At 43.8% G+C, this 27,864-nt stretch overlaps 3 protein-coding genes across 3 annotated transcripts; 2 read left to right on the forward strand and 1 right to left on the reverse strand.

The window, feature by feature from the left end:
- Positions 1-1,048: 1,048 nt before the first annotated feature.
- LOC128690028 (uncharacterized) lies at positions 1,049-4,295 on the forward strand. The gene is made up of 2 exons (XM_053778543.2): positions 1,049-1,471; positions 2,840-4,295. Exons 1-2 carry the CDS (start codon positions 1,053-1,055, stop codon positions 3,078-3,080), a joined length of 660 nt encoding a protein of 219 aa, XP_053634518.2. The 5' UTR covers positions 1,049-1,052; the 3' UTR covers positions 3,081-4,295.
- Positions 4,296-8,644: 4,349 nt separating this feature from the next.
- Positions 8,645-19,697, forward strand: LOC128690030 (uncharacterized). Its single transcript, XM_053778545.2, has 3 exons — positions 8,645-8,699; positions 14,668-14,990; positions 19,322-19,697. Exons 1-3 carry the CDS (start codon positions 8,691-8,693, stop codon positions 19,575-19,577), a joined length of 588 nt encoding a protein of 195 aa, XP_053634520.2. The 5' UTR covers positions 8,645-8,690; the 3' UTR covers positions 19,578-19,697.
- Positions 19,698-24,226: 4,529 nt separating this feature from the next.
- LOC128690029 (uncharacterized) lies at positions 24,227-27,167 on the reverse strand. The gene is made up of 3 exons (XM_070088718.1): positions 27,137-27,167; positions 25,489-25,907; positions 24,227-24,594 (listed from the first exon to the last, which is right to left on the reverse strand). Exons 2-3 carry the CDS (start codon positions 25,905-25,907, stop codon positions 24,363-24,365), a joined length of 651 nt encoding a protein of 216 aa, XP_069944819.1. The 5' UTR covers positions 27,137-27,167; the 3' UTR covers positions 24,227-24,362.
- Positions 27,168-27,864: the final 697 nt, after the last annotated feature.

Genomic DNA, 27,864 nt, shown 5'->3' on the forward strand with positions numbered 1-27,864 from the left:
ACAGTGAAATCCAACTAGACAACATCTGCCTCCTCAGATGTTTTACTAAAGAAAGTCAGTAAATATGTTAGGGAGAGAACGGCTTCTTGTGAACCCATGTTAGGGAGAGAACGGCTTCTTGTGAACCCATGTTAGGGAGAGAGGCTTCTTGTGAACCCATGTTAGCGAGAGAACGGCTTCTTGTGAACCCATGTTAGGGAGAGAGGCTTCTTGTGAACCCATGTTAGGGAGAGAGGCTTCCTGTGAACCCATGTTAGCGAGAAAACGGCTTCTTGTGAACCCATGTTAGGGAGAGAACGGCTTCTTGTGAACCCATGTTAGGAAGAGAGGCTTCTTGCGAACCCATGTTAGGGAGAGAACGGCTTCTTGTGAACCCATGTTAGGGAGAGAACGGCTTCTTGTGAACCCATGTTAGGGAGAGAACGGCTTCTTGTGAACCCATGTTAGGGAGAGAACGGCTTCTTGTGAACCCGTGTTTAAAATTCATTAAACAAACTGCTCTCTTCATCGAAGGAAACATCACAATTAGATTTTTCCTCCACTTGTGGGCATTGCGCCGTGTGTCTGCGCACATCAAGATGCCTTCTAAATATATCGCTATTATACTAGAGAAGACTATTATTTTGGTGGATATTTGCAGTCTCACGTATTAAGACCGAGCTGGGAGACTTTAGAAGGGCAATGATGATATTGTCTCTTCAGACAGTAACATGATTCACGTATATATAAATTCTTTCGAACTTTATACTGCGGTGACTGCCTTCGAAACATGTATTATGGGTGCAGTCGGTTATATCCACCGAAATGTATGTGTACCTTTGTCAGTGTTCATAGGCTGAAAGATTACTTTAATACCTATTTTGGGTGCCCTGAAGTATCCTTGAATGACCCTCGTGTAATCTAAAGGAGTCAATCAGTATGAGACTGCAACAGTATCAACACTGAACTTCATATACGTATTTGCTGATGTTTAATCTGTGGTGTCTATGTAACGCAACAATATCTTCTCTGAGTACTTTTTATGTTTCACGTCTTATTGCAGAACCTTAGAGATGCGAGGCACGGTGCTGGGGCTGTTGTTGGTTTCGTACCTGACAGCAGTGGTAGCTGAGGGTGTGCAGCCACAAGAGCAGCCCAAGCCTGTTGAGGGGGTGCAGCTGGAGAAGCAGTCCAAGCTTGCTGAGAGTGTACAGCAGGAGGAGCAGGCTAAGCCTAATGAGGGTGCACAGCAGAACGAGCAGGCCAAGTCTGCGGTGGTTGCAGGCGCAACAGACATCAAGTTTCCAGAAGAACTCAGCGATCGGAACCGCTTCTTCGCAGGGTACACAACGACCACCTACACTGACGTGGTGATGGTCACCTCTACAGTGTTCTTCTCCTGCCTCTCCGGCACCACTACAAATACTGTCTGCCAGGGACGACGCAGGAAGAAGGACTTGCGCATGTTGCTAGAATTACCTGATAATGAAGAGTATGTATAACAATGATTACATTCTGTCAGGGGAGTATTTGCGAAAACTGTTGTCCAGTGAAGTATGAAGCGTATCTACGTTAACCTTATTCAGTAACTAAATTAAAAACGTATGATTATAATAATAAATGTACTTTTGTGTACGTATATATGTTTATGTATAAGAGTGTTAGTTTGTTTTGGCATTTTGGGTTAGTTGTTAGTCAGGATGTCCTCCACTAAATTGTCTCCACTGTTGGCCACTCACTGCTACGTAGTAACGGACACCACGTCTCCAACATCTCTGTTTTTTCCGTTGGCAGGGCTGCTTTATTGCCACATTCAGAGGTCCCTTTATTGAACTTTAGCTCTCGGTCCATGCTCTTGCACTTCAGTTAACTTTTATAGTTTACTTCCTGTCTTTTGGGCACTCATATTTACTTTTGAAAACATGTACTGAGTTGGCCTCCAGTATTTCTCTTCTAATACATTATTATATACACTACCCTCACACTGAAGGAATTGGTCCTGATGGTTTTTAATCAGTTTAAACTTACAGTTTACATGTGCTTCCTCGACATGTTTTCTTATAAGCTTTAACTTCCTTAACCTATCTTCGTATTCCAGCCCTCATAGTTCTATTGTATATTTTTTATAAAAGGAGGGTTGTATGATAATGTTATGTACTCTCTGGTACTGCTCTTACACTTGCAGTTTGCAGTGACCAGAATGCCTCTGTTCAGATTTCTGAAGCCTAATCTTTTATTTGTCAGTTTTTGCATGTAGCTTCCTTGTCATTTCTGCTTGTCTGCATCTTAAGGGAAATAAGTTTGGTGTAATGCCCACCCCTAGATCCTTTTCTTTTTTTCCCTGTACAAGATGGTACTTTCTTCTGGCCACTTACCGAACTTCTGATTCATTTCTCACATCTTTGCATTTGCTCGGAGTGAATTTCAGTAACCAACTGATGGACAATTTCTGTTGTTGGGGTTTATAGGGCCACTGACAGCACATGCCGTATCGAGCCCTAACAATCTCTCTTGCTGGTTAAGTCGCCGTCTAGGATCGTATTGCAGTCGTTGTAAGTTTTCGTTCGCCCCACGTTAGTTTTGAGTCTGTTGCAAATACTGATACGTAGGCGTCTCCACCGGTAAGTTATTTACATATATCGGAAGCACTGTGTGTCTAAGAATTGAATTTTGTAATGCTTCGCTTAATGTGTGGGTATATTATCATAGACCTGACCTTGGGTTATATCCATTCATATGAAGTATGACAATGCATCGTTGAGATATAACAGTAGAGAGGATGTAACACACATTTTAAATGCTATCTTTTTTTTTAAACGAAATAATAATGCTTGCTAAAATTCTGTATTTTCTCCTTCAGAGTCGATCTGGCTGGCAGTGAGGATACAGAAGTGGATTCGTCTACTTATTCCCCATATTCAGAACCCGAAGCACACGAGGCGGCTCATAGTAATGAAAAAATCTTCCTGACTCTCTGGACCACCACCCGCACCACCACCACTGTCACTATGCTCTACACGGACACAAGAACAACCATCCGTCTCTCTTACTTCTGTTTGGCTGGACAAATTCAACTCCCTATCTTCAGATGTGCTGGTTGATGTTTGCGAAGGCAACAAGTCATCAGTGGGGTGCTGCCTAGACCTGAACAAAACCGGGAAACACTTTACAAGACCTGACATAATTAAAGAAGACCAAACTAGATAGGGAAGAGACCTAGGCAAAATAAGGGTAGGCCTGGCAAGACTGGGAAGATTCTCACAAGATCAGGGAACAGGGAAAGTTTGTCCAGACCTGACAAGACTCAATGATCCCTGAGAAATATATAAATAAAGATAATAGGCTAACATGTTAAAGAAACTCGGAAACATGAGGAAAAAAATGAGATCTTGCGATTCCAAGTCAGCGCCCTAACCTGGTGACAAATGACCTGTCCAATATGACTAACCACCGCGGTATTTACAACGATATATATACATCTTTCGGTTTACATACATCGAGATATTGATATCTCTATTTATATACACCAATATGCAATATGATCACAGTAAACAGGTGATATCACAATATGCAAAACAACCACTATTGAAAAAACAGTGAAATTCCTCACAGTTCCTTGATAATGTGAGAAATCACGAAAAATCTCAATTTATACACACCGAAATAAGTATATCTCTCGGTGTATATACACTAAGTTTGCTTTAGTCCCTATTTTAAGGATTAAAGTATACTTTTTGGAATCTCGCCTTGATAATCCTTGTATAGTTGCTAAGTTTTCAACTTAAGAAACTGACTTCACGAACGTCAGTAAATGTTGAACCTGAGGAAGAGAGTCCAAACCACTATAAATGATGCTTTTCTATAGATTCCACATTCAGTCTGTGTCCATCTTTGACCACTGATGTTCCAATATTTTAGTAATCTAACTTATCATGTAAAAATAAAAATACTGTGAATATTTTTTTTGTTTTTCAAAGTAGACAACATACTTATTTCCCATTGTGAGTCACTGCTAAATTTTGATCGTATTTTCTTCATGGTTATGATGGTATTTGCGGTAAATGTACGTGAAGAAAACTTTTTTCCGAAAATAAGTTTATTCTGGTATACACAAACACAGTTACATAGATTATCATACATATTCAGACAAAGTGACTTATTTCCAATGAGGGATTCTCTCTCTCTCTCTCTCTCTCTCTCTCTCTGACACGTTGATAAATTAGACACATGTGCAACTCTTGGGTATCTTTATTGAGGAAACGTTTCGCCACACAGTGGCTTCATCAGTCCATACAAAGGATAATCTTGAAGAACAGGAGGAGAATGAGGTAATCAGTCCCTCAACCTTGAGTCAATGTGGTCAGTCCATCAATCTTGAATAGAATACGGCATATGGGCGGAGAAGGAGCTTATAAACCGTAGGCAGGAGAGGTGCAGCAGTCGTAGGTGGTATCACATGTGTCTAATTTATCAACGTGTCGGTTCTCTGAACCATTCATCTACAATCCTGTCAGAACCTGCAACTTCTTGGGATCTTAATACTTGGGAATTCTTCGCTTGCCTAACCCTTGGGCACGGCCTACTTCCACATTGAACAAATGTGACACCACCTACGATTGCTGCACCTCTCCTGCCTACGGTATATAAGCTCCTTCTCCGCCCATATGCCGTATTCTATTCAAGATTGATGGACTGACCACATCGACTCAAGGTTGAGGGACTGATTACCTCATTCCCCTGTTCTTCAAAATTATCCTTTGTATGGACTGATGAAGTCACTGTGTGGCGAAACGTTTCCTCAATAAAGATACCCAAGAGTTGTACATGTGTCTAATTTATCAACACGTCGGTTCTCTGAACCATTCATCTACAACTCTCTCTGACACATTGTAATTTGCACCCGTTAATATCTTTATTAAAATGTTCAGACCTTGACTATTAACACGTCGAGGCCTTGACTTTTAACACGCTCAAACCTTGATTATTAACACGTTAAGACTTTGATTATTAACATCTTAAGATCTGGCCGCGGGGGCTTTGACCAGAAGAACACCCTCCAGGTCGCATCCTGGTATACTCCAGGATGCGACCCACACCAGTCGGCTAACACCCACATACCTACCTTGCTACTAAGTGAACAGGAACAGCAGGTGTCTTAAGAAAACACTCCCAACGTTTCTAGTTGTACCGGGGATAGAACCTCGAACCTGAACCTTTCTTGGCATTGGACTGAAGAAGTCACTTGCTGGCGAAACGTTTCCTGAATAAGGATAAAGTGGCTTTATGAGTACAATACATAAAACTGGACATGTAGAAAATGAGGTAATCAGTCCCTCAGCCTAGGAGAAGGCGTTCAGTACCGTAGTCATGGACTTATATACTGGAGTCAGACGAGATGAATCCCACTGGAAGGTCTTGCTGCCTGTGCTTTCCTGTCTTCTGTATTGTACTGATAAAGCCACTGGTGTTGGCGAAACATCTGCAGAATAGAGATGTGATGAATGGTTTTGAAAACCGACAAGTTGAAGAACTGAGACACTTAAGCTGGGGTTGTCATGGGTGGTGGTGACCCTCCCACTGCAACATGGGAGAGGTGCTGTGGTTGTCATGGATGGTAGTGGTGGTGGTGGGGACCTTCCCACTGCAACATGGGAGAGGTGCTGGGGTTGTCATGGGCGGTGATTGTGGTGGTAACTCTCCCACTGCAACATGGGAGAGGTGCTGGGGTTGTCATGGGTGGTGGTAGTGGTGACCCTCCCACTGCAACATGGGAGAGGTGCTGGGGTTGTCATGGGCGGTGGTGTTGGTGACTCTCCCACTGCAACATGGGAGAGGTGCTGCGGTTGTCATCGGTGGTGGTGGTGGTGACCCTCAAACTGCAACATGGGAGAGGTGCTGTGGCTGTCATGGGTGGTAGTGGTGGTGGTGGTGGTGACCCTCCCACTGTAACATGGCAGAGGTGCTGGGGTTGTCATGGGTGATGGTGGTGCTGACCCTCCCACTGCAACATGGGAGAGGTGCTGGGGTTGTCATGGGTGGTGGTGGTGGTGACCCTCCCACTGCAACATGGGAGAGGTGCTGTGGCTGTCATGGGTGGTAGTGGTGGTGGTGGTGGTGGTGGTGACCCTCCCACTGTAACATGGCAGAGGTGCTGGGGTTGTCATGGGTGATGGTGGTGCTGACCCTCCCACTGCAACATGGGAGAGGTGCTGGGGTTGTCATGGGTGGTGGTGGTGGTGGTAGTGGTAACTCTCCCACTGCAACATGGGAGAGGTGCTGGGGTTGTCATGGGTGGTGGTGGTGGTGACCCTCCCACTGCAACATGGGAGAGGTGCTGGGGTTGTCATGGGTGGTGGTGGTGACCCTCCCACTGCAACCTGTGAGAGGTGCTGGGGTTGTCATGGGTGGTGGTGGTGGTAACTCTCCCACTGCAACATGGGAGAGGTGCTGGGGTTGTCATGGGTAGTGGTGGTGGTGACCCTCCCACTGCAACATGGGAGAGGTGCTATGGTTGCCATGGGTGGTAGTGGTAGTGGTGGTGGTGGTGGTGACCCTCCCACTGCAACATGGGAGAGGTGCTGGGGTTGTCATGGGTGATGGTGGTGGTGACCCTCCCACTGCAACATGGGAGAGGTGCTGGGGTTGTCATGGGTGGTGGTGGTGGTGGTGGTAGTGGTAACTCTCCCACTGCAACATGGGAGAGGCGCTGGGGTTGTTATGGGTGGTGGTGGTGACCCTCCCACTGCAACCTGTGAGAGGTGCTGGGGTTGTCATGGGTGGTGGTGGTAGTGGTAACTCTCCCACTGCAACATGGGAGAGGTGCTGGGGTTGTCATGGGTGGTGGTAACTCTCCCACTACAACATGTAAGAGGTGCTGGGGTTGTCATGGGTGGTGGTAACTCTCCCACTACAACATGTGAGAGGTGCTGGGGTTGTCATGGGTGGTGGTGGTGGTAACCCTCCCACTACAACATGGGAGAGGTGCTAGGGATGTCATTGGCCCATGTCCCTATACAACACGGTTTCATACAATCCTGTGGAAGCGCTAAACTCTAAGGGGCCACAGAGCACCACGGGAGAGAGTAGTCAATGATGCTTGATCCGAGGAAAGGGAGGGAAATGTTCCAGCTCCTCTTTGACGGGTCTTCTTGTACAAGAAATATTTTGGCCTCTTCTATACGACACTTTAAGTGTTAATTCTATTTGAGATAATTCCTCTGCAAGATTCATAGGGAATTTATCTGCAAGAATTACAGAGAATTTCTATGCAAGATTTACAGGGAACGTCGTAAGTGATTTTCCCAAGAACGATTATTTTAATATTTGGCTGCAATAATTCGGAAAACAAAAATTATTTATAATACGCCGGATGAAGCGATTATTTGACCAGCTGGTGGTTCATCAGGAATAATTTGCTGCGTTGAACATCCAGTCTATTTTACAGCGTTGCAACGCGATTTTCTTTCGGTAGAGCAACTCATGTCGCCTCCTGGGAAATAATAATAATAATAATAATGATAATAATAATAATAATAATAATAATAATAATAATAATAAAAATAATAATAATAATAATAATAATAATAATAATAATAATAATAATAATAATAATAATAATAATAATAATAATAATAATAATAATCAATGACATACTGTTATATAGGAAGTCGCTTGTTATGCAGGGCATTTCGAACAAATTAGGTCAATTTTTGTCCCCAGGATGCGACCCACACCAATCCACTAACACCCAGGTACCTATTTTATTGATGGGTGAACAAGAACAACAGGTGTCTTAAGGAAACACGTCCTAATGTTCCACCAGTACAGGAGATCGACCCCACTCATGAGATGAGTGGGCTACCAATGGAGCTACGGGACACCAGCAGCTTCAGGTACGTACACAGTGATATGAGGGTGTCCAGTACTGACTCTTCTTAATAGAACGATAATATATATTTATTTGGCTTACTTCCTCTTGAAGCTGATTTTTTTAATGCTGTACAAGGAGTTGTTTCGTGAAAGTAATGATTTAATAAATGGTCTGGTGATACCTATAAGTTGTGGATAAAGACACTTACGTGCGGTTCAAGACATTTATTATAGGTAATGTTACGCCACGAGCGGTTTCTTCAGTCCTTAGGACTGAAAAAGGCACTCGGGGTGATACGTTTCTTATATGTCCTGAACCGTATATAAGTGTCTTACTCCACTAATGGTTTGCTTGACTGCCTGTTGAGCTGTGGTGTAGCTAAATGCCAGGTAACCCGCATCTAATACTTGTAGGTCTGTGATGCAGCCAGAGTCATCTGACTCGGTGTTTGTCTTCCAGGGATACTTAAATGAGATTCTGATTTGACAAGGGCTCTGTACAAGATTTTTTTTTATTCAGTGACTGCGCTATTTGTACCAGAGAGAGAGAGAGAGAGAGAGAGAGAGAGAGAGAGAGAGAGAGAGAGAGAGAGAGAGAGAGAGAGAGAGAGAGAGAGAGAGAGAGAGAGAGAGAGAAAGAGAGAGAGGTAAACACGATAATAAGGAAAAATTCCTACTGGGAAAATTAGTAGGAAAATAGACCGATTTTTTTTTATGGTGGGCAAAAATAGCATCGCGGAAGAAATTGAGGCACTGGGCTGAAAATTAACAAGTGTAGAGTGTATAAGAGGCGAGGCTGACACAGCTAGCTGTTAGTCCTTGTCTGCACTCAGTGCTTAACCATGTCCATGGTAAGTCAGGAGGGAAGAATATGAAAAGAGAGTAGAAAAGGGTGTGAGAGGCAGGTGAGAGGGACGTGGGTGAGGAAGATATGGCTGAATGAGAGAAGTTATGGAAGAAGATAAGGGAGACTACTGAGGAAAGCAACAACTACAGGGGTTCGGTAGCCGATAAATGACACACCTGTGCAACATTTTGGTATCTTTATTCTGCAAAAGCTTCGCCAGCCATTAGCTTCTTCAGTCCAGTGCAGAGAAAGGTGGAGAAACCACTGGCTGGCGAAACTTTTCAGGAGTAAAGTTACCGAAATGTTGCGCAAGTGTCTCATTTATCACCTTGTCAGTTATCTAAACTATTTATTCATAAGTTCGGAAGTTGTTCTCAAGCGTGAACCTCTGTTGTTGTCCGGACCGGATCAGATACTGTATGCTGTCGTCTCGAGATTCTCATGTCTTCTACAGTCTATTGTTTCTCTTTATATCGGCTTTTGTTGTAGCAAACATCCGAACTAGCTACAAGTTTCTTCTCTCATAACGAAAGTCAAATGTTCTTTTTTCCTGTAACTTGATAAAGGGCTGTACTAATTTCTTCTTTTATTGTTGAATTTCTTTGTAGCACCCACTAACCTACTGTCAATTTATTGGGATGTTCTACGACTATCTCAATCTGTGTTCAAAAGATGTCCCGTGGCTCGGTTGGTAACGCACTCAACTCACATACTGAGTGTCTGTGGTTCGTTCCCCAGAAAGGGTGGAAACACTGGGCATGTTTCCTTACACCTAATGCCCACATTCACCTACCAATGAGTAGGTAACCTGGGTTTTAGTCAACTGTTGTGGGTTGCATCACGGGGGGAGGGGGTTTATACCTTAGATAGAAGAATTCCACACCAGGGTGGCTGTGACACACTGGCCTGTGAGTTTTAATTCTCACTCGCTTTAGGTTCAACCCCCACCCGTTCCGTGGTTTGTGTTTGCATTCGCGTTATTACGATTTCGCGTGTCATGATGGCTGCTTTGAGGGGACACGAGCTAAAGTTCGCCACAGCCACGCTGGTGTGGGACTCGTCTGTACAAACATGTATTTGCGGTCACAGTGGTAGCCCATGCTAACCTCCCCATGGTGCATAAAAATATACCTCGTTGGATAACTCTTATTAGAGTCAGTTGGTCCAGTGTTAACGCACTGGACTGTGAGCTAATTTTAGCAGCCACCCAGTATAGGTTTAAGCCACACCTGTTCCCTGATTTATGTAGTGTACCATTTTGGAAATAAAAATGGGTAAGATGGTGGCTCGAAACTGGGGAATCAGATGATGAGTGGCTTTTGACCACTGCCAATTTGAAGTCCAGTAGGGCGTTCTAAGCAAGAAAACCATTGAGCTAGACTCTCGATAAAGTTAAAGGGCTACATTACGGCTTACTGAATCCTGACTCCAGAGAGTCAGGGAAAAATCTGGGTTGGAATGAAGAAGGTAAAGACAAAAAGTCATCTTTATTTCTATAAAATATAATACAGAATACATGTGACGTAGATGACCACCTCAAAATAACTTCCTTCAAGGCTGATGGTCTGATCTTGCAACAACAACAACAACAAAAACAACAAGAACAAGAACAACAACAACAACAACAACAGCAACAAACTATACATCTAAATTTCGTATTACCGACAACATTGAAGAAAAACACACAGACGGCAGAACCACTTTAAGTGGGAGACAACGTTGTCAGAGTGAAGGTTGTGCTCTAAATGATTTAGAAAACTGACAAGTTGAAGAATGAGACCATTGTGTCAGCCAGTGGCTTCTTCAGTATAGTACCAAGAACGCTGAAAGATGAGGAGGAATTTGAAGTAATCAGTCCCTCAGCCTGAGGTCGATATATTCACTCCATTAGTTATGAGAAAACTGAATAAAGATTCCCGAATGTTGCATAAGTGTCTCATTCATCAACAGCAAAGGTTGTTCTGCGAAGTGTAACTTTCTCTAACTTGTTCTGTCGGCTAATTCCTTCTTAAAGCTATGTATGATTCCTGCCTCCACTACATCACTTGCTAGACTATTCCACTTCCTGACAACTCTGTGACTGAAGAAATACTACCTACGCATGTGTGTGTGTGTGTGCGTGTGTGTGTGTGTGCGTGTGTGTGTACTCACCTCACCTATTTGTACTCACCTATTTGTGGTTGCAGGGGTCGAGTCTTAGCTCCTGTGTGTGTGTGTGTGTGTGTGTGTGTGTGTGTGTGTGTGTGTGTGTGTGTGTGTGTGTGTACAGTAATGTAGGTACTGTGAAGTTGGCTTATTTCTGGATTATATAATTTTTTCCTCCGACTTTTATTCAGAGATACTTTCCTGTGAGTTTTTTGTTTTGTTTTTTTTGAAGACTCTCTGGCACACTAGTAAACAATCAGCAGTGTTTAGTGCTGAGTCAAGGGAAAGAGAGCCCACCCCTCCTTCCGTCCCAGCAGTGTTTAGTGCTGAGTCAAGGGAAAGAGAGCCCACCCCTCCTTCCGTCCCAGCAGTGTTTAGTGCTGAGTCAAGGGAAACAGAGCCCACCTCTCCTTCCGTCCCAGCAGTGTTTAGTGCTGAGTCAAGGGAAACAGAGCCCACCTCTCCTTCCGTCCCAGCAGTGTTTAGTGCTGAGTCAAGGGAAACAGAGCCCACCTCTCCTTCCGTCCCAGCAGTGTTTAGTGCTGAGTCAAGGGAAACAGAGCCCACCCCTCCTTCCGTCCCAGCAGTGTTTAGTGCTGAGTCAAGGGAAACAGAGCCCACCCCTCCTTCCGTCCCAGCAGTGTTTAGTGCTGAGTCAAGGGAAAGAGAGCCCACCTCTCCTTCCGTCCCAGCAGTGTTTAGTGCTGAGTCAAGGGAAACAGAGCCCACCTCTCCTTCCGTTCCAGCAGTGTTTAGTGCTGAGTCAAGGGAAAGAGAGCCCACCTCTCCTTCTGTCCCAGCAGTGTTTAGTGCTGAGTCAAGGGAAAGAGAGCCCACCTCTCCTTCCGTCCCAGCAGTGTTTAGTGCTGAGTCAAGGGAAAGAGAGCCCACCCCTCCTTCCGTCCCAGCAGTGTTTAGTGCTGAGTCAAGGGAAAGAGAGCCCACCTCTCCTTCCGTTCCAGCAGTGTTTAGTGCTGAGTCAAGGGAAAGAGAGCCCACCTCTCCTTCCGTCCCAGCAGTGTTTAGTGCTGAGTCAAGGGAAAGAGAGCCCACCTCTCCTTCCGTCCCAGCAGTGTTTAGTGCTGAGTCAAGGGAAAGAGAGCCCACCTCTCCTTCCGTCCCAGCAGTGTTTAGTGCTGAGTCAAGGGAAAGAGAGCCCACCTCTCCTTCCATCCCAGCAGTGTTTAGTGCTGAGTCAAGGGAAAGAGAGCCCACCTCTCCTTCCGTCCCAGCAGTGTTTAGTGCTGAGTCAAGGGAAAGAGAGCCCACCTCTCCTTCCGTCCCAGCAGTGTTTAGTGCTGAGTCAAGGGAAAGAGTGCCCACCTCTCCTTCCGTCCCAGCAGTGTTTAGTGCTGAGTCAAGGGAAAGAGAGCCCACCTCTCCTTCCGTCCCAGCAGTGTTTAGTGCTGAGTCAAGGGAAAGAGAGCCCACCTCTCCTTCCGTCCCAGCAGTGTTTAGTGCTGAGTCAAGGGAAAGAGAGCCCACCTCTCCTTCTGTCCCAGCAGTGTTTAGTGCTGAGTCAAGGGAAAGAGAGCCCACCCCTCCTTCCGTCCCAGCAGTGTTTAGTGCTGAGTCAAGGGAAAGAGAGCCCACCCCTCCTTCCGTCCCAGCAGTGTTTAGTGCTGAGTCAAGGGAAAGAGAGCCCACCTCTCCTTCCGTTCCAGCAGTGTTTAGTGCTGAGTCAAGGGAAAGAGAGCCCACCTCTCCTTCCGTCCCAGCAGTGTTTAGTGCTGAGTCAAGGGAAAGAGAGCCCACCTCTCCTTCCGTCCCAGCAGTGTTTAGTGCTGAGTCAAGGGAAAGAGAGCCCACCTCTCCTTCCGTCCCAGCAGTGTTTAGTGCTGAGTCAAGGGAAAGAGAGCCCACCTCTCCTTCCGTCCCAGCAGTGTTTAGTGCTGAGTCAAGGGAAAGAGAGCCCACCTCTCCTTCCGTCCCAGCAGTGTTTAGTGCTGAGTCAAGGGAAAGAGAGCCCACCTCTCCTTCCGTCCCAGCAGTGTTTAGTGCTGAGTCAAGGGAAAGAGAGCCCACCCCTCCTTCCGTCCCAGCAGTGTTTAGTGCTGAGTCAAGGGAAAGAGAGCCCACCTCTCCTTCCGTCCCAGCAGTGTTTAGTGCTGAGTAATACGTGCGACCATGGGTAATACTAGTTGACTTTAATAATCGAAGTTAGCTAAAAGCATCAGTTCAAGATGCTGTACAATATATTATGCATTAATAGCAACCTTTAGCTACCACAAACAATTTGCCACAACACTACGACAACCAGCAGTTCCTACCAATTGGTCAGAACACACTGCAGTAACAACAGATGGTTGTTCTTAATGTACACCATACTGAACAAAAAGGCACAATACCGTGACTGGAACAATACACAAATAACCCGCACATGGTAGAGAGAGAAAGTCTTACGACTACGTGTTATAATAATAATAATAATAATAATAATAATAATAATAATAATAATAATAATAATAATAATAATGATAATCTTCATTTCTACAAGTACATGTACAAGGTATACAGACCATAGATGACATCAGTGACATACTACTATATAGAAAGTCGCTTGTTATGCTGAGCATTTCGGGCAAATTAGGTCAGTTTTGTCTCCCAGGATGCAACCCACACCAGTCGACTAACACCCAGGTACCTATTTAAAGCTAGGTGAACATGGACAGCAAGTGTCTGAAGGAAACACGTCCTAATGTTTCCACCCCACATAGGGAATCGACCACTGGAGCTCAGTGTGTGAGCAAGCAATCGAGTTACGGGATACTATTAGTACGACTTGGACAGATATGATTCACGATTTGAACCTGGATTTGAACCTGCGGTCAGAGAGTCTCAAAACTCCAGACCGTCGCGTTAGCCACTGGACCAGCTATCCACAATAAGATTCGTCCAACTAGGTATATTTCGGCACCATAGGAAGGTTAGCATAGGCACCACTGTGACCACAAATGCAAGTTTTTACAGACGAATCTCCAGAGAGTTTTGAGACTCTCTGACCGCGGGTTCAAATCCCACCCGTGATATGGTTTGGACAGATACCTCGTCGCTAGCTTGTCTCTCTCCTGTGTGCTGCTTATTTGTACACAACACATTGTACAGCATCTTGAACAGATGCTTCAAGCTACCCCCAACAAGCTGGGACAACACAGCCTAAACATCTGAACATAAAACATCCCGGAAATATAAACATAACCTTTACCAGCACCTGGAGCTGCTTATTATCATTGTCTTACTCTTCTTCTCTTATTATTCGTAACTAGAAGGTCATCTTCCTGAAGATCTTGAAATAATAAAATTATGTGCTGCCAATGCATGAAAGTTTCGAGGTTATTAAACCTGTATATTACTTGAAGGTTTCCTTAGTCATATGTAAAACTTGTGATTATGGCTTAAATAGCAAAGCTCTTCTTGCCGAATATGGCAAGGGAAAATTTGTGTATGTAATAATTTAGCAAAAATCATTCTGAACCTAATGAAGAAAAGAATATTTCATTGTGTTTGTTTATTATTAAATTATTACAAACTTATCTAAAATAAATTTAGTTGGATTAGGCTAAGGTAAATTGCGCTTATTATAATATGGTTACGTAAGTTTTCTAAGATTCTTTAAATCTGAAACATTATTCAACACAGTAATAAAAGTATACTCACATAGCTTAGCATCGTAGTTAATACAGTTAAGATGGTGCTTACCAGGAACAATAATTATGGAGAAATAAGGAGTAAGGTAACCATACAGAGCAACAACATTCCTCCTTTGTATATATTTTCTGTTTTTCTCAGTTTCTGTATTGCGTTAACACAGCCACCTAACATTACAGATTCAAGGGACGTCGCTGGTGCTGGTACTGACGCTGTGCTCATGCCTAGCCACAGCACAGGAGGTACTGCACAGCCAGCTTTCCCAGGATGTTGAGAACCTTCCCGAGACCAATGTCACACATGACTCCGAACTCGACCCCGAAGCCAAGGACCGAGATCGCTTCATCGGTTCTCTCTCAACGACCACCTACACTGACGTAGTGATGGTCACTTCCACAGTGTTCTTCTCCTGCCTCTCAGGCACCAGCACAGTTTTATGCCAAGGCAAACGAAGGAAGAAATCTTTATTCTCAGTTGTTGATGTACAAGACAATGATGATGAGTGAGTATTTGTGGGTTATCGGTGTTGCAAGTTTTACGTCAAATGGATTTACTCAAAATACTCGCAAAGGTTGCATTAAGGGGATTACAATTCAAATAAGTACAAAAATTATTTTGTGTTGCCTTCAGCAACATTGTATTCTTATAGTAATCTTATGTTTAATGCAACTATGATATATATTCAAAACTGCAACATGCAGAAAAACATATTTAATATATAAAAATTTTCCTACCGTACCGTACTATGTTTTTTTTCTATTTTCTTATTAGTTCTTGTTTATTTCCTTTTATCTCCATGGGGAAGTGGAACAGAATTCTTCCTCCGTAAGTCGTGCGTGTTGTAAGAGGCGACTAAAATGCCGGGAGCAAGGGGCTAGTAACCTCTTCTCCTGTATATATTAATAGATTTAAAAAGAGAAGCTTTCGTTTTTCTTTTTGGGCCACCCCGCCTCGGTGGGATACGGCCGGTGTGTTGAAAGAATATATATATATATATATATATATATATATATATATATATATATATATATATATATATATATATATATATATATATATATATATATATATATATATACATATGTCGTGCCGAATAGGCAGAACTTGCGATCTTCGCTTGAATAGCAACGCTCATCTTGCCATATAGGACAAATGAAAATTTGTGTATGCAATAATTTCGCCAAAATCATTCTGAACCTAATGAATAAAATATATTTGATTGTGTTTGTTTAGCACTAAATTATTGTAAACGTATTTAAAATTTATTTAGTTGGGTTAGGCTAAAATAAATTGCTCTTGTTATAATAAGGTTAGGTAAGTTTTCTAAGATTCTTTTGGTGCAAAATTAAAAATTTTTACATTAACATTAATGAAAAATATATATCTTTAAACGTATAAGAGAAAATTTCAGAAAGGACTTAATTTTAAATGAGTTCTTGCTAATTGACCAGTTTTACATATTCGGCACGACATATATATATATATATATATATATATATATATATATATATATATATTGATGGATAGATAGATAGATAGATATATATACATATATACATATGTGTGGGGGTGTGTATACTCACCTCATTGTGCTCACCTAATTGTGGTTGCAAGGGCCGAGACTCAGCTGCTGGTCCCGCCTCTTCACTGAACGCTACTAGGTCCTCTCTCTTTCCCTGCTCCATGAGCTTTATCAAACCTCGACTTAAAGCTATATATGGTCCCTGCCTCCACTACTTCACTTGCTAGACTATTCCACTTCCTGACTACTCTATGACTGAAGGAATACTTCCTGACATCCCTTTGACTCATCTGAGTCTTCATCTTCCAATTGTGACTCCTTGTTTCTGTGTCTCCTCTCTGAAACATCCTGTCTCTGTCCACCTTGCCTATTCCACGCAGTATTTTGTATGTCGTTATCATGTCTCCCTTAACTCTCCTGTCCACCAGTGTCGTCAGGCCGATTTCCCTTAACCTTTCTTCGTAAGACATTGCCCTTAGCTCTGGAACTAACGTTGTCGCAAACCTTTGTACTTTCTCTAATTTCTTTACTTGCTTGATCAAGTGTGGGCTCCAAACTGGTGCTGTATACTCCAGTATGGACCTGACGTACACGCTGTACAGTGTCTTGAACGATTTCTTACTAAGGTATCGGAACGCTATTCTCAGGTTTGCCAGGCGCCCATATGCAGCAGCAGTTATCTGGTTGATGTGCGCTTCCGGAGATGTGCTCGGTGTTACGGTCACCCCAAGATCTTTCTCCTTGAGCGAGGTTTGCAGTCTTTGGCCACCTAGCCTATACTCGGTCTGCGGTCTTCTTTGCCCTTCCCAGATCTTCATGGCTTTGCATTTGGCGGGGTTAAATTCGAGAAGCCAGTTGCTGGACCAGGTGTCCAGTCTGTCCAGGTCTCTTTGAAGTCCTGCCTGATCCTCATCTGATTTAATTCTCCTCATTAACTTCACATCATGATACCTCATCACGTACCATGACTTGTTGTTGCCTCCCTGTCAGGTATTCCCTGATCCATTGGAGTGCCCTTCCTGTTATATGCGCCTGATGCTCCAGCTTCTGCACTAATCTCTCGTGAGGAACTGTGTCGAAGGCCTTCCTGCAGTCCAAGAAAATGCAATTAACTCACCCCTGTCTCTAGTGTCTTACTTCCGTTACTTTATCATTAAACTTCAGAAGGTTTGTGGCGCAGGATTTGCCTTCCATGAATCCATGCTGGTTGTCGTTTATACTCTTGTTCCGTTCCAGGTGCTCCACCACTCTCCTCCTGATAATCTTCTCCATGACTTTGCATACTATATACGTCCGTGACACAGATCTATAGTTTAGTGCCTCTTTTCTGTCTCCTTTTTTTAAAAATGGGAACTACATTTGCCGACTTCCATACCTCAGGTAGTTGCCCCAGTTTAAAGGGATATGTTGAAGATTGTGGTTAGTGGCACACACAGCATCTCTGCTCCCTCTTTAAGGACCCACGGGGTGATGTTGTGCGTGTGCGTGTATATGTGTGTGTGTGTGTGTGTGTGTGTGTGTGTGTGTGTGTGTGTGTGTGTGTGTGTGTATGTGTGTGTGTGTGTGTGTACTCACCTCACCTATTTGTGGTTGCAGGGGTCGAGTCCTAGCTCCTGGCCCCGCCTCTTCACCGGTTGCTACTAGACCCTCTCTCTCCCCGCTCCATGAGCTTTATCAAACCTCGTCTTAAAACTGTGTATGGTTCCTGCCTCCACTACGTCATTTTCTAGGCTATTCCACTGCTTTACAACTCTATGACTGAAGAAATACTTCCTACTATCTCTCTGACTCATTTGTGTCTTCAACTTCCAATTGTGGCCTCTTGTTTCTGTGTCCCCTCCCTGGAACATCCTGTCCTTGTCCACCTTGTCTATTCCACGCAGTATTTTATATGTCGTTATCATGTCTCCCCTGACCCTCCTGTCCTCCAGTGTCGTCAGGCCGATTTCCCTTAATCTTTCTTCATAGGACATTCCCCTTAGCTCTGGAACTAACCTTGTTGCAAACCTTTGTACTTTCTCTAGTTTCTTGACGTGCTTTATCAAGTGCGGGTTCCAAACAGGTGCTGCATACTCCAGTATGGGCCTGACATACACGGTGTACAGTGTCTTGAATGATTCCTTACTAAGGTGTCGGAATGCTGTTCTCAGGTTTGCCAGGCGCCCATATGCTGCAGCAGTTATCTGATTGATGTGTGCTTCCGGAGACATGCTCGGTGTTATACTCACCCCAAGATCTTTCTCCTTGAGTGAGGTTTGCAGTCTTTGGCCACCTAGCCTATACTCTGTCTGTGGTCTTCTGTGCCCTTCCCCTATCTTCATGACTTTGCATTTGGCAGGATTAAATTCGAGAAGCCATTTGCTGGACCAGGTGTCCAGTCTGTCCAGGTCTCTTTGAAGTCCTGCCTGGTCCTCATCAGATTTAATTCTCCTCATTAACTTCACATCATCTGCAAACAGGGACACTTCTGAGTCTAACCCTTCCGTCATGTCGTTCACATATACCAAAAATAGCACTGGTCCTAGGACCGACCCCTGTGGGACCCCGCTCGTCACAGGTGCCCACTGTGATACATCATTACGTACCATGACTCGTTGTTGCCTCCCTGTCAGGTATTCTCTGATCCATTGCAGTGCCCTTCCTGTTATATGCGCCTGATGCTCTAGCTTCTGCACTAATCTCTTGTGAGGAACTGTGTCAAAAGCCTTCTTGCAGTCCAAGAAGATGCAATCAACCCACCCCTCTCTCTCTTGTCTTACTTCTGTTATTTTATCATAAAACTCCAGAAGGTTTGTGTGTGTGTGTGTGTGTGTGTGTGTGTGCTCACCTAATTGTGGTTGCAGGGGTCGAGACTCAGCTATTGGCCTCGCCTCTTCACTGATCGCTACTGGACCTTCCCTGTCCCTGTTCCATGAGCTTTATCATACCTTGTCTAAAAACTATGTATGGTTCCTGCCTCCACTACATCGCTTGCCAGACTATTCCACTTCCTAACAACTCTGTGGTTGAAGAAATATTTCCTAACATCCTTTTGACTCAGATGAGTCTTCAGCTTCCAATTGTGACCCTTTGTTTCTGTGTCCCATCTCTGGAACATCCTTTCTGTGTGTGTGTGTGTGTGTGTGTGTGTGTGTGTGTGTGTGTGTGTGTGTGTGTGTGTGTGTGTGTGTGTGTGTGTGTGTGTGTGTATGTGTGTGTGTATGTGTTAAATATACGGAGGTAACACCTATATATTACTGACTGGGGACCCACAGCCTCAGATAAAGAGGTTATTCATCACATAACTAATGGAAATTTTCTTTATGCCCCAGCAACTCTGGATTGGATAGCAGCATAGTCGACTATAACAGAGATCCTCGTGAGCTCGGATATGACGAAGAAACTACAGAACTCTCGCCAGAAGAATCAAGGGACGTAAACTCGAAATTCCTGGGCCTCATCTTTTGGACCATCACCCGCACCACCACCACTGTTACTATGCTTTACACTGACACACGAACCACCATCCGTCTCTCCTACTTCTGTCAGGCTGGACAGGTCGTACTTCCCATCAACAGATGTGGTTAATGCTGGCCAGGTCGACGGCAAGAACATGTCAAGATCCTACGTAGCTGTCCGGTGACAGGTCACTTGCCACTATGAAGATTTGCTGATTTGTACATGAGGAAGTGAGTCCAAATATATTTGATGAACTTGAAGCGTCGTGTTTTCTTTGTATACATTCTAATTTCGACCCCGTCGTTTCTTAATAAGTATAATCTTTTAAGGGATACCTGATATAAGATAATAGAGGCTGTTGAGCTTTTTTTTTTCTTTTTTTTTGTCTTTTTCCATTGGTTCCACATCACGGCTTGAGAACGCCTCTTCAGATCAGTTTCAGACTGCCAGTGATTTTTATCCCACTGGTACTGTGCTGTCTAGGTGCCAGTTGTGTAAATAAAAATAGCAGAGTTGTTTTCTTGGGATAAATTGAAAAGTCTCATCTGATTAATATTTAAACTCTAGCTTATTATTATTTTTTTATTATCACACTGGCCGATTCCCACCAAGGCAGGGTGGCCCGAAAAAGAAAAACTTTCACCATCATTCACTCCATCACTTTCTTGCCAGAAGGGTGTTTTACACTACAGTTTTTAAACTGCAACATTAACACCCCTCCTTCAGAGTGCAGGCACTGTACTTCCCATCTCCAGGACTCAAGTCCGGCCTGCCGGTTTCCCTGAACCCCTTCATAAATGTTACTTTGCTCACACTCCAACAGCACGTCAAGTATTAAAAACCATTTGTCTCCATTCACTCCTATCAAACACACGCAGGAATGCCTGCGTACAACACCGTAATTCACACAACCACTTGATAAACTACAGAAACTCAAGACTTATCACCACAGAAGACAACACTCAATACCGAAGAATCCTGGAATCATCACTTATTTCTATATCCGACAACTTCAACCAGAATAGTGGCTTCTATAACATAGCTGAACCACTTGCCAAGAAACTTCTTCATCGCTATCCCACATAAGAACACTGTAGAAGGTCTGCTCACCAACTTGTCCAGTCTCCTTTCCAAGCTACCCAAGTTTTTAGACTCTACAACCCAACTCTGTACATCATCAGATGCAGCATTCTTCACCTGACCTCAGCCGGACTATAAATACTCGCGTTCCTTCCACCCCAGGTAGTTCTGTTTGTGACTTGAAAAAGCCCACTGTGTGGGCGAAACGTAGTCAATAAAGGATCACATTATACTGCATTTGTGTTTATATTGCCACACTCACGCATGCCTGCTGGAAGTCCAAGCCCCTCGCACACAAAACCTCCTTTACCCCCTCCCTCCAACCTTTCCTAGGCCGACCCCTACCCCGCCTTCCTTCCACTACAGACTATTATACCTACAGAAAATCTCGTATTTTTTGCAGGGGCCAATTTGTCAATTTTATTTAGCATACTTACCCTTCCAGTCTATTCAATAACTGAGGCATCAAGCTGAAGAAGTGAACTGAACGTCATACTGCTTTCAGTCTATACTGTATCCTTTTATTATGGAATTCCCTTTAGCTCCTTAAAAACATAAGAACATAAGAAAGAAGGAACACTGCAGCAGGGCTACTGACCTATGCGATGCAGGTCCATGCCCCCCCCCACCTCCGGATTAGCCGAATGACCCACCTAGTCAGATCACTCCCACTTAAGGAAAGAGCAAGGCATCAGACCTAGTACCACAAGCTAGTCAGGTCCAACTCACACCCACCCACACCCATCATGGAAAATTCTCGGAGAAGAAAGCTTTTACAAGTTATTAATTATAAATTTAAAAAATGCTACACTGTAGCACATCGTCTTCCACAGGAGAACAACCACAATGAGTTCCCGGTTTCTATAATATAGCAGCGATTCTCACTAGGAAGAACACAAGAGCGAAGGAACAGTGTGGTGGGTTAATGCTTACTAGACAGACAGTATCAAACACGCATTTCCATCACTGATCATACACAATTTCCCAGCCGCTGACACCTACGATGTCAGCGCCTGAGGAATTGTATATGATCAGGTTTAATACCAGAGGAGAACAGCTTCAGTTATCTGCTGAGCGCCAGATAGGTTAGGTTAGGTAAGGTTTGTCACGAAACAGGTCATGTTTTTCTTGACGCGGGTCTTAGTTATATAATGATCCACAGCTGGTGCTTTTGGTCATGTGACCGAGGCCTTCCGCTGGCTTACTTCTCCACCCCTTTAAAAATTATGGTCATAGTTATAATCATTTTGTTTTTAAAAGCGCCAGACTTACGCGTTTCCTATTTGTACAGATAGAAAGCGCGTTTGTCCGGCGAGCAGCAGACGGTGGATCAAGCCTCCACTACGTCTCGCGCTGACTGACCCGTATGGGTTTAGCGCTTAACATGAATTATTTTTTTTCATTTTCATTTCGAGCGATCATGGAAAGGTATCCCTGGTACACCATAATCCCAACCTACTTTACATCAGTGCACAAGGCTGTTGCAGCACCACGAGGGATGGCCCTGGACGTCAGTGAGGATGGGTGGGGGGGGGGGGTAGGGGTTTTTGATTCACGGAACTGTACACGTCCTCTTCTTCCTTCAAAAGTCCCAGGAACTGGACATCAACCTTTTCCCAGAGATCCAGGAGGTGTAGATCAGCACCTTCAAGGTGTCCCAGGACCGGAGAAAACATGACGATCACATTCAAAAAGAGAACAAGGAGGCACAATACCGTTCCTGGGACAATACACAGATAACACTTTGTAAATGGTCCAAGTCGGACCGAAACGTCGTGGTAAGCTCCTCTCTCCCATGTGCAGGTTATTTATGTACATTCAGGCTGGACTCGGCTCGGAAAGTCCTAGTGAAATGTTTAGAATTTGTCGTTACTCTTGGGTATAAACAAGCAGACAGCTCATTACCATTAAAACTTGTTCATCTATCAAAATTTTGGGGTCCAGTCCCTGGACCCATTATGTACCTCTGTAATCTTTTGACTACCGCCCAAACCATGGATATGCATTGCATAATAAACATATTAAACTAAAATAAAAACTCTGCTTCGTGGGAAGTTACTGTCGTGTTTACATCAGGGAACAACAATAGACTGACGTTTGACTCACGGCAGTTGTTTGCAGATGCTAAAATAATATACCAGAACACACCATTTTAAACCGTAAACGCTGAGATACACATCCTACAGTGTGCGCTGAGATATACATACTTACCTCTCGATGTAATACCCTTGACATATAAATTATAAAACACAGCACCAGAGTTGGTATTACTCCCGAGCGATGATCACTATGGAAGGTTTTGAAGGAACCTGGAAGGGCGCAGGTGGCTCAGGTGGCGCAGGTGGCGCAGGTGGAGCAGTTGGTGTAGTGTGTCATCTGAGCTACGGAGAGTTGAGAACTGTGCGACTAACAATTAGTTAACACACGTTACAGTAGCATCTGGTTGCAGAGTTTTCCTTGACGATTAAACCAACCAGTCATGGGGACTGAAAGTTTTCCAAGTCATTTGTCCCCCATGAAAACACAATTAAACCTGACTCAAAAAACTACAATAACGCAACATGAAACACATAGCAGACCTGGTGGAGTGAAACAAGCCACTTTGACTGTTATTATTTTTTCTCGGGAGGGGGAGGGGGAAGATTATCCTATATAATCTACACATATGTTACTAAGTACGTATTATAATTAATGTAACTGTATTTATGTGTACCTGAATCTAAATAAACTAACCACTAGACCAGCTGACTCTAATAGGAACCATCCAACTCGATATATCACTAAGCATCATAGGGAGGTTAGCATGGGCCACCACTGTAACCACAAATGTAGTTATTTTTACGGGCGAATCCCACACCAGTGTGGCTGTGGCGAGCTCTAGCTCAAGTTCCTTTAAAGCCGCCATCGTGAATTTCAGGACTACCTTGCCATGAGTTCAAATCCACCAGTTCTGTGATCTGATTAGAGTAAAACTTGTTGCATTAAACACTGTATCAAACTGATTCCATGCATCTATCTGTTTTTGTATTTGCGTTTGTTGTGAAAAAAGGGGTGGATACCTCTAATTCCCTGAATCAAGAGCCCTTCACCAGCATTACAGTCATCTGAGAATTCTAAAACCCGACGCAATAGTTTTAACGATAAAAGATAATATTTGAAGAAAATGTGATACATGTTTGTACTAAGATCGTAGCAGCTTGCAGCCTCAGGTGGAGGAGAGAGGAGCGTAAATAACACAATGTTTGGAGGGGATCACAAAATACACTTGGAAGGGGCCATAAATGATGGTTGGAAGGGGCCATAAACGATGGTTGGAGGGGGCCATAAACGATGGTTGGAGGGGGCATAAACGATGGTTGGAGGGGGCATAAACGATGGTTGGAGAGAGCAATAAATGATGGTTGGAGGGGGCCATAAACGATGGTTGGAGGGTGCCATAAACAATGGTTGGAGGGGCCATAAATGATGGTTGGAGGGAGCCATAAACGATGGTTGGAGGGGGCAGTAAAGATGCCCAAGGGTTCCACTTGTGTTTTATTCATCAACGTGATGATATAGTTTGCTGTAATCTAACATGACATCACTACGGTACGTTGCACCTTCAAGAGTGTTCAGAAGAACTTGTAAATGTAACGCTTCAGAGAAAAATTCTGTAATGAATGATGTGGATATAATTAAAACAAAACATGCATAGCTCCTTAAATTTTATTTGTTTGGACTCAGTTCCTCGTGTACATTATCTAGAAAGTTTGAAATCGACAAGTCAATGGCCGCTGGATTAAAACACTCATCCACAACCTTGCTCTTGCCAGTTCCTCATCAAGACCGTCGCCATTACCCAACACATCTGAAGGTGGGAAGCTGCAGTTGTCCAGCCTGGCAGAAGTAAGAGAGGCGGATGGTGGTGCTGGTGTTCGTGTAGAGCATCGTGACAGTAGTGGTGGAATGGGTAGTCGTCCACACATTAATGAAGAACTTGTCGCTCTCTGGAGTCTCCTTATCCTGTGGGATCGAGTCGGTCGTTGTGCTGGCCGGGGTAGAGTCATCTTGGCTACTCTCCAGGATGCTGTAGGGTGAGATGACAGTTTAAAGTTTGTTTTAACAAGTACTTGCATATTAATGGAGCATTCCTAATGCTGGAACTACCCTATCCATTCTTGGATCAAGTTGTTTACCTCCAATTTCTTAGGCGCTGCATGTCTACTGTGGGATTAATGCTTTCCTATGAATATTTAAAATTTAGTAATAAGAAATAATAATAATAATAATAATGCTATTATACTTGGAGAGGGTTTCGGGGATCAACGCCCTCGCTGCCCGGTCTGTGACCAGGCCTCCTGGTGGATCAGGGCCTGACCAACCAGGCTGTTACTGCTGGCCACACGCAAGCCAACATACGAACCACAGCCCGGCTGGTCAGGTACTAATTTTAGGTGCCTGTCCAGCGCCTTCTTGAAGACAGACAGGGGTTTATTGGTAATCCCCCTTATGTATGCTGGGAGGCAGTTGAACAGTCTTGGGCCCCTGACACTTAATATAATAATAAATAATAATAATAATATAATTATGAAATTAAATAAATAAATATATTAACTATATTATTTAGACATTCAGTTTCCTACTAATGCGCGGGTTCAGTCTTGTCACAGAAGAACGACTGACTGCTTTTGATCTGTTCCTGCTAGAATGTTAAATAATTTTTGGGGGCTCATTATGTTTGTCCCAGTCGTCTTTCAGCACCCTTCTAGGGCGGTGCCTTTATGTCGGTGAAGGGCTCTTGGTCCATGGAAATAAAGCTGACCTTCCCTTCCTTGGATCGAGTCTGGCTGCCTCGCATTTCCCCCATGAATTTGATAACATTAATCCTCTATACTGCCTAGCGGTTTAACGCTTCCCCATGAAGAAAATTCTATCTACTCCCATCTGGCGTTTTTAGAAAATGACTTTTTGCAGTACTCACTCTCCTAAATTGCTGTTTTTAATATTTTCGTCATTCACTGTCGAAAGGCCACTGGAGCTCCTCTTCCTGCGCCGCCCCCTACACAAAACTGTGCTGGAGCCTGACAGGCAGGAGAAGAACACTGTGGAAGTGACCATCACTACGTCAGTGTAGGTGGTCGTCGAGTACCTCCCGAAGATGAATCGTTCCTGATCACTGATCCCATCTGGAGGTTTAGTGTATGTACTGCTTGCTGCCACCGCAAGCTGTTTCTGCACACCTTCAGCAGCCTCTGCAGGTTTTAACTGTTGCTCCTGCTGCTGCTGCACTCCTTCAGCAGCGGCAGCAGTCTTGGATTGCTCATCCTGTTGCTGCACGCCTTCAGCAGCCGCCGCTGTCAGACACAGCACACCTACGACCACTAGCACCGCACTTCTCATCTGTAATGTTGTGAAACATGAATGTTAATATATTATGAGCTTCTTCAGTGTTAAGCTTAGCATATATTATTTCTTAGTTTACAGTCATTGCAACACGTCTTTCACAACAGAAATATTGTCCTGATTCTCCATGTTGTGTGTGTGTGTGTGGGATTGTTCTTACCTCTTTGTGGCTGCAGGTGTCGATTCACAGCTCCTGGCCTCCCCATTTCACTGGTTGCTACTAGGTCCACTCTCTCCCTTCTCCATGAGCTAATAGTATCTCTTCTTAAAGCTATGTATGGATCATTCCTCCACTACATCACTTTCCAGACTATTCCACTTTCTGGCAACTCTATAGATGAAGAAAAACTTCCTAAAATTCCTGTGACTCATCTGAGTCTTCAACTTCCAGTTGTGACCCCTTGTTGTTCTGTCCCATCTCTGAAACATTCCGTCCCTGTCCACTTTGTCAATTCTTCTCAGTATTTTGTATGTCATTATCATGTCCCCCATATCTCTCATGTCTTCCAGTGCCCTCAGGTTGATTTTCCATAACCTCTCCTCGTAGAACATACCCCCTAGCTCCGGAACTAGTAGGACCGAAACGTCGTCGTAAGCTTCTCTCTTTTATGTGCGGTTTATTTGTGTATCGTTCCAGTCACGGTATTGTGCCTTTTTTTGTTGTTTCCGGAACTAGTCTTGTTGCAAATCTTTGCAATTTCTCTAATTTCTTGACGTTCTTGACCAGATGTTGGTTCCACACTGGTGCTGTATACGCCAATATGGGCCTGTCGTACACGGTGTACAGAATCTTGAACGATTCCTTGCTGAGGTATCGAAACGCTATTCTTAGGTTTGCCAGGCGCCCATATGCTGCAACAGTTATTTCGTTGAGGTGTGCTTCAGATCTGCTCGGTACTATACCCCAAGATCCTTTGTGTGTATGTGTGTGTGTTTTATAATCACTTAAGTATCGTAATCATGGTCTCTTTAACTATCACTCACTACTTGTGTATTAATCTGTTCTGTGTATTTATACCACCTTGTATTTGCATTGCTTTAAATAAAATATAAAAAAACAACTACTGTAGCCTTCATTCATCGATCGTATTTCCTTGACTCACTATTCCTCATTCACTACCTTACTCTAAACTCCCACTCACCGCTTCCTCACTCACCACTTCCTCACTCACCACTTCCTCGCTCACCACTCATTCCCTCATTCGCCAAAGGAAAGACACACTTACTCTTGCTGCTACAGTAATTACTAGTAACTCTACTGACAAGTCGAGCATGTATATATATATATATATATATATATATATATACACACACCCACTTGCAATGCTCAACTATTTTCGGTGATGTGAGTGGATTTTCCTCGGGAAATTGTGTTATTTATAGAGGCTCCAGCCTTCCTGTGTATCTTTTATGGTTGGTTTTGCCTGACGTGGGGCTGGTGTGAGTACGTTATGCTGCAGTCTGACGTCCAGTCTGTTCCTCTTCACCCGGACAAGAAAGAGCACTTGCGGGTCTCTGGTTACCCCTTGAAGATCACCAACTGCCTGAAAGGAGAATCGGGATTCTATCGCTCCTTGCGCTGAATAACCTTCCCTGGCTTACACTTCGTGAAAAACGTTTTGCAAATCAAATTATTCTGCCGCACTCTATCACAGGACAATGTAAAGCTTATTATCTCTATCTTGAGTAGCTTATAGGGCTCCCCTAGCTGCACGGGAAAGGTGAACCACTCGGTCAAGATGCAAAACCAAGCTGGTATACAAAGGAAAGAGCCTGTAGATGAAAGGGTTGACTTAGCCACAAAGGATGAGCAGGTAGCTTCCATCATACCAATGAGACTAGAAAAGTCAAAACGACTGGTTCAAAAACTGTACAACAAACGAAATTCAATTGCTACATGAAAATCAGAAGTATAGTATAAGACAAGAGCACAATACTAACCACTGCTTACCAA

This window comes from Cherax quadricarinatus, chromosome 25, assembly GCF_038502225.1.
Source record: "Cherax quadricarinatus isolate ZL_2023a chromosome 25, ASM3850222v1, whole genome shotgun sequence".
Lineage (NCBI taxonomy): Eukaryota > Metazoa > Arthropoda > Malacostraca > Decapoda > Parastacidae > Cherax > Cherax quadricarinatus.

What these genes read in the sequence shown, in the direction of transcription:
- LOC128690028 (XM_053778543.2), top strand. Translation starts at nt 1,053, where the DNA reads ATGCGAGGCACGGTGCTGGGGCTGTTGTTGGTTTCGTACCTGACAGCA. An exon ending in GAATTACCTGATAATGAAGA is followed by an intron (nt 1,472 to 2,839) that starts GTATGTATAACA and finishes TTTCTCCTTCAG; the next exon opens with AGTCGATCTGGCTGGCAGTG.
- LOC128690030 (XM_053778545.2), top strand. An exon ending in GTACAAGACAATGATGATGA is followed by an intron (nt 14,991 to 19,321) that starts GTGAGTATTTGT and finishes TTTATGCCCCAG; the next exon opens with CAACTCTGGATTGGATAGCA.
- LOC128690029 (XM_070088718.1), bottom strand. Translation starts at nt 25,907, where the DNA reads ATGAGAAGTGCGGTGCTAGTGGTCGTAGGTGTGCTGTGTCTGACAGCG. An exon ending in AAAAACAGCAATTTAGGAGA is followed by an intron (nt 24,595 to 25,488) that starts GTGAGTACTGCA and finishes CTCACCCTACAG; the next exon opens with CATCCTGGAGAGTAGCCAAG.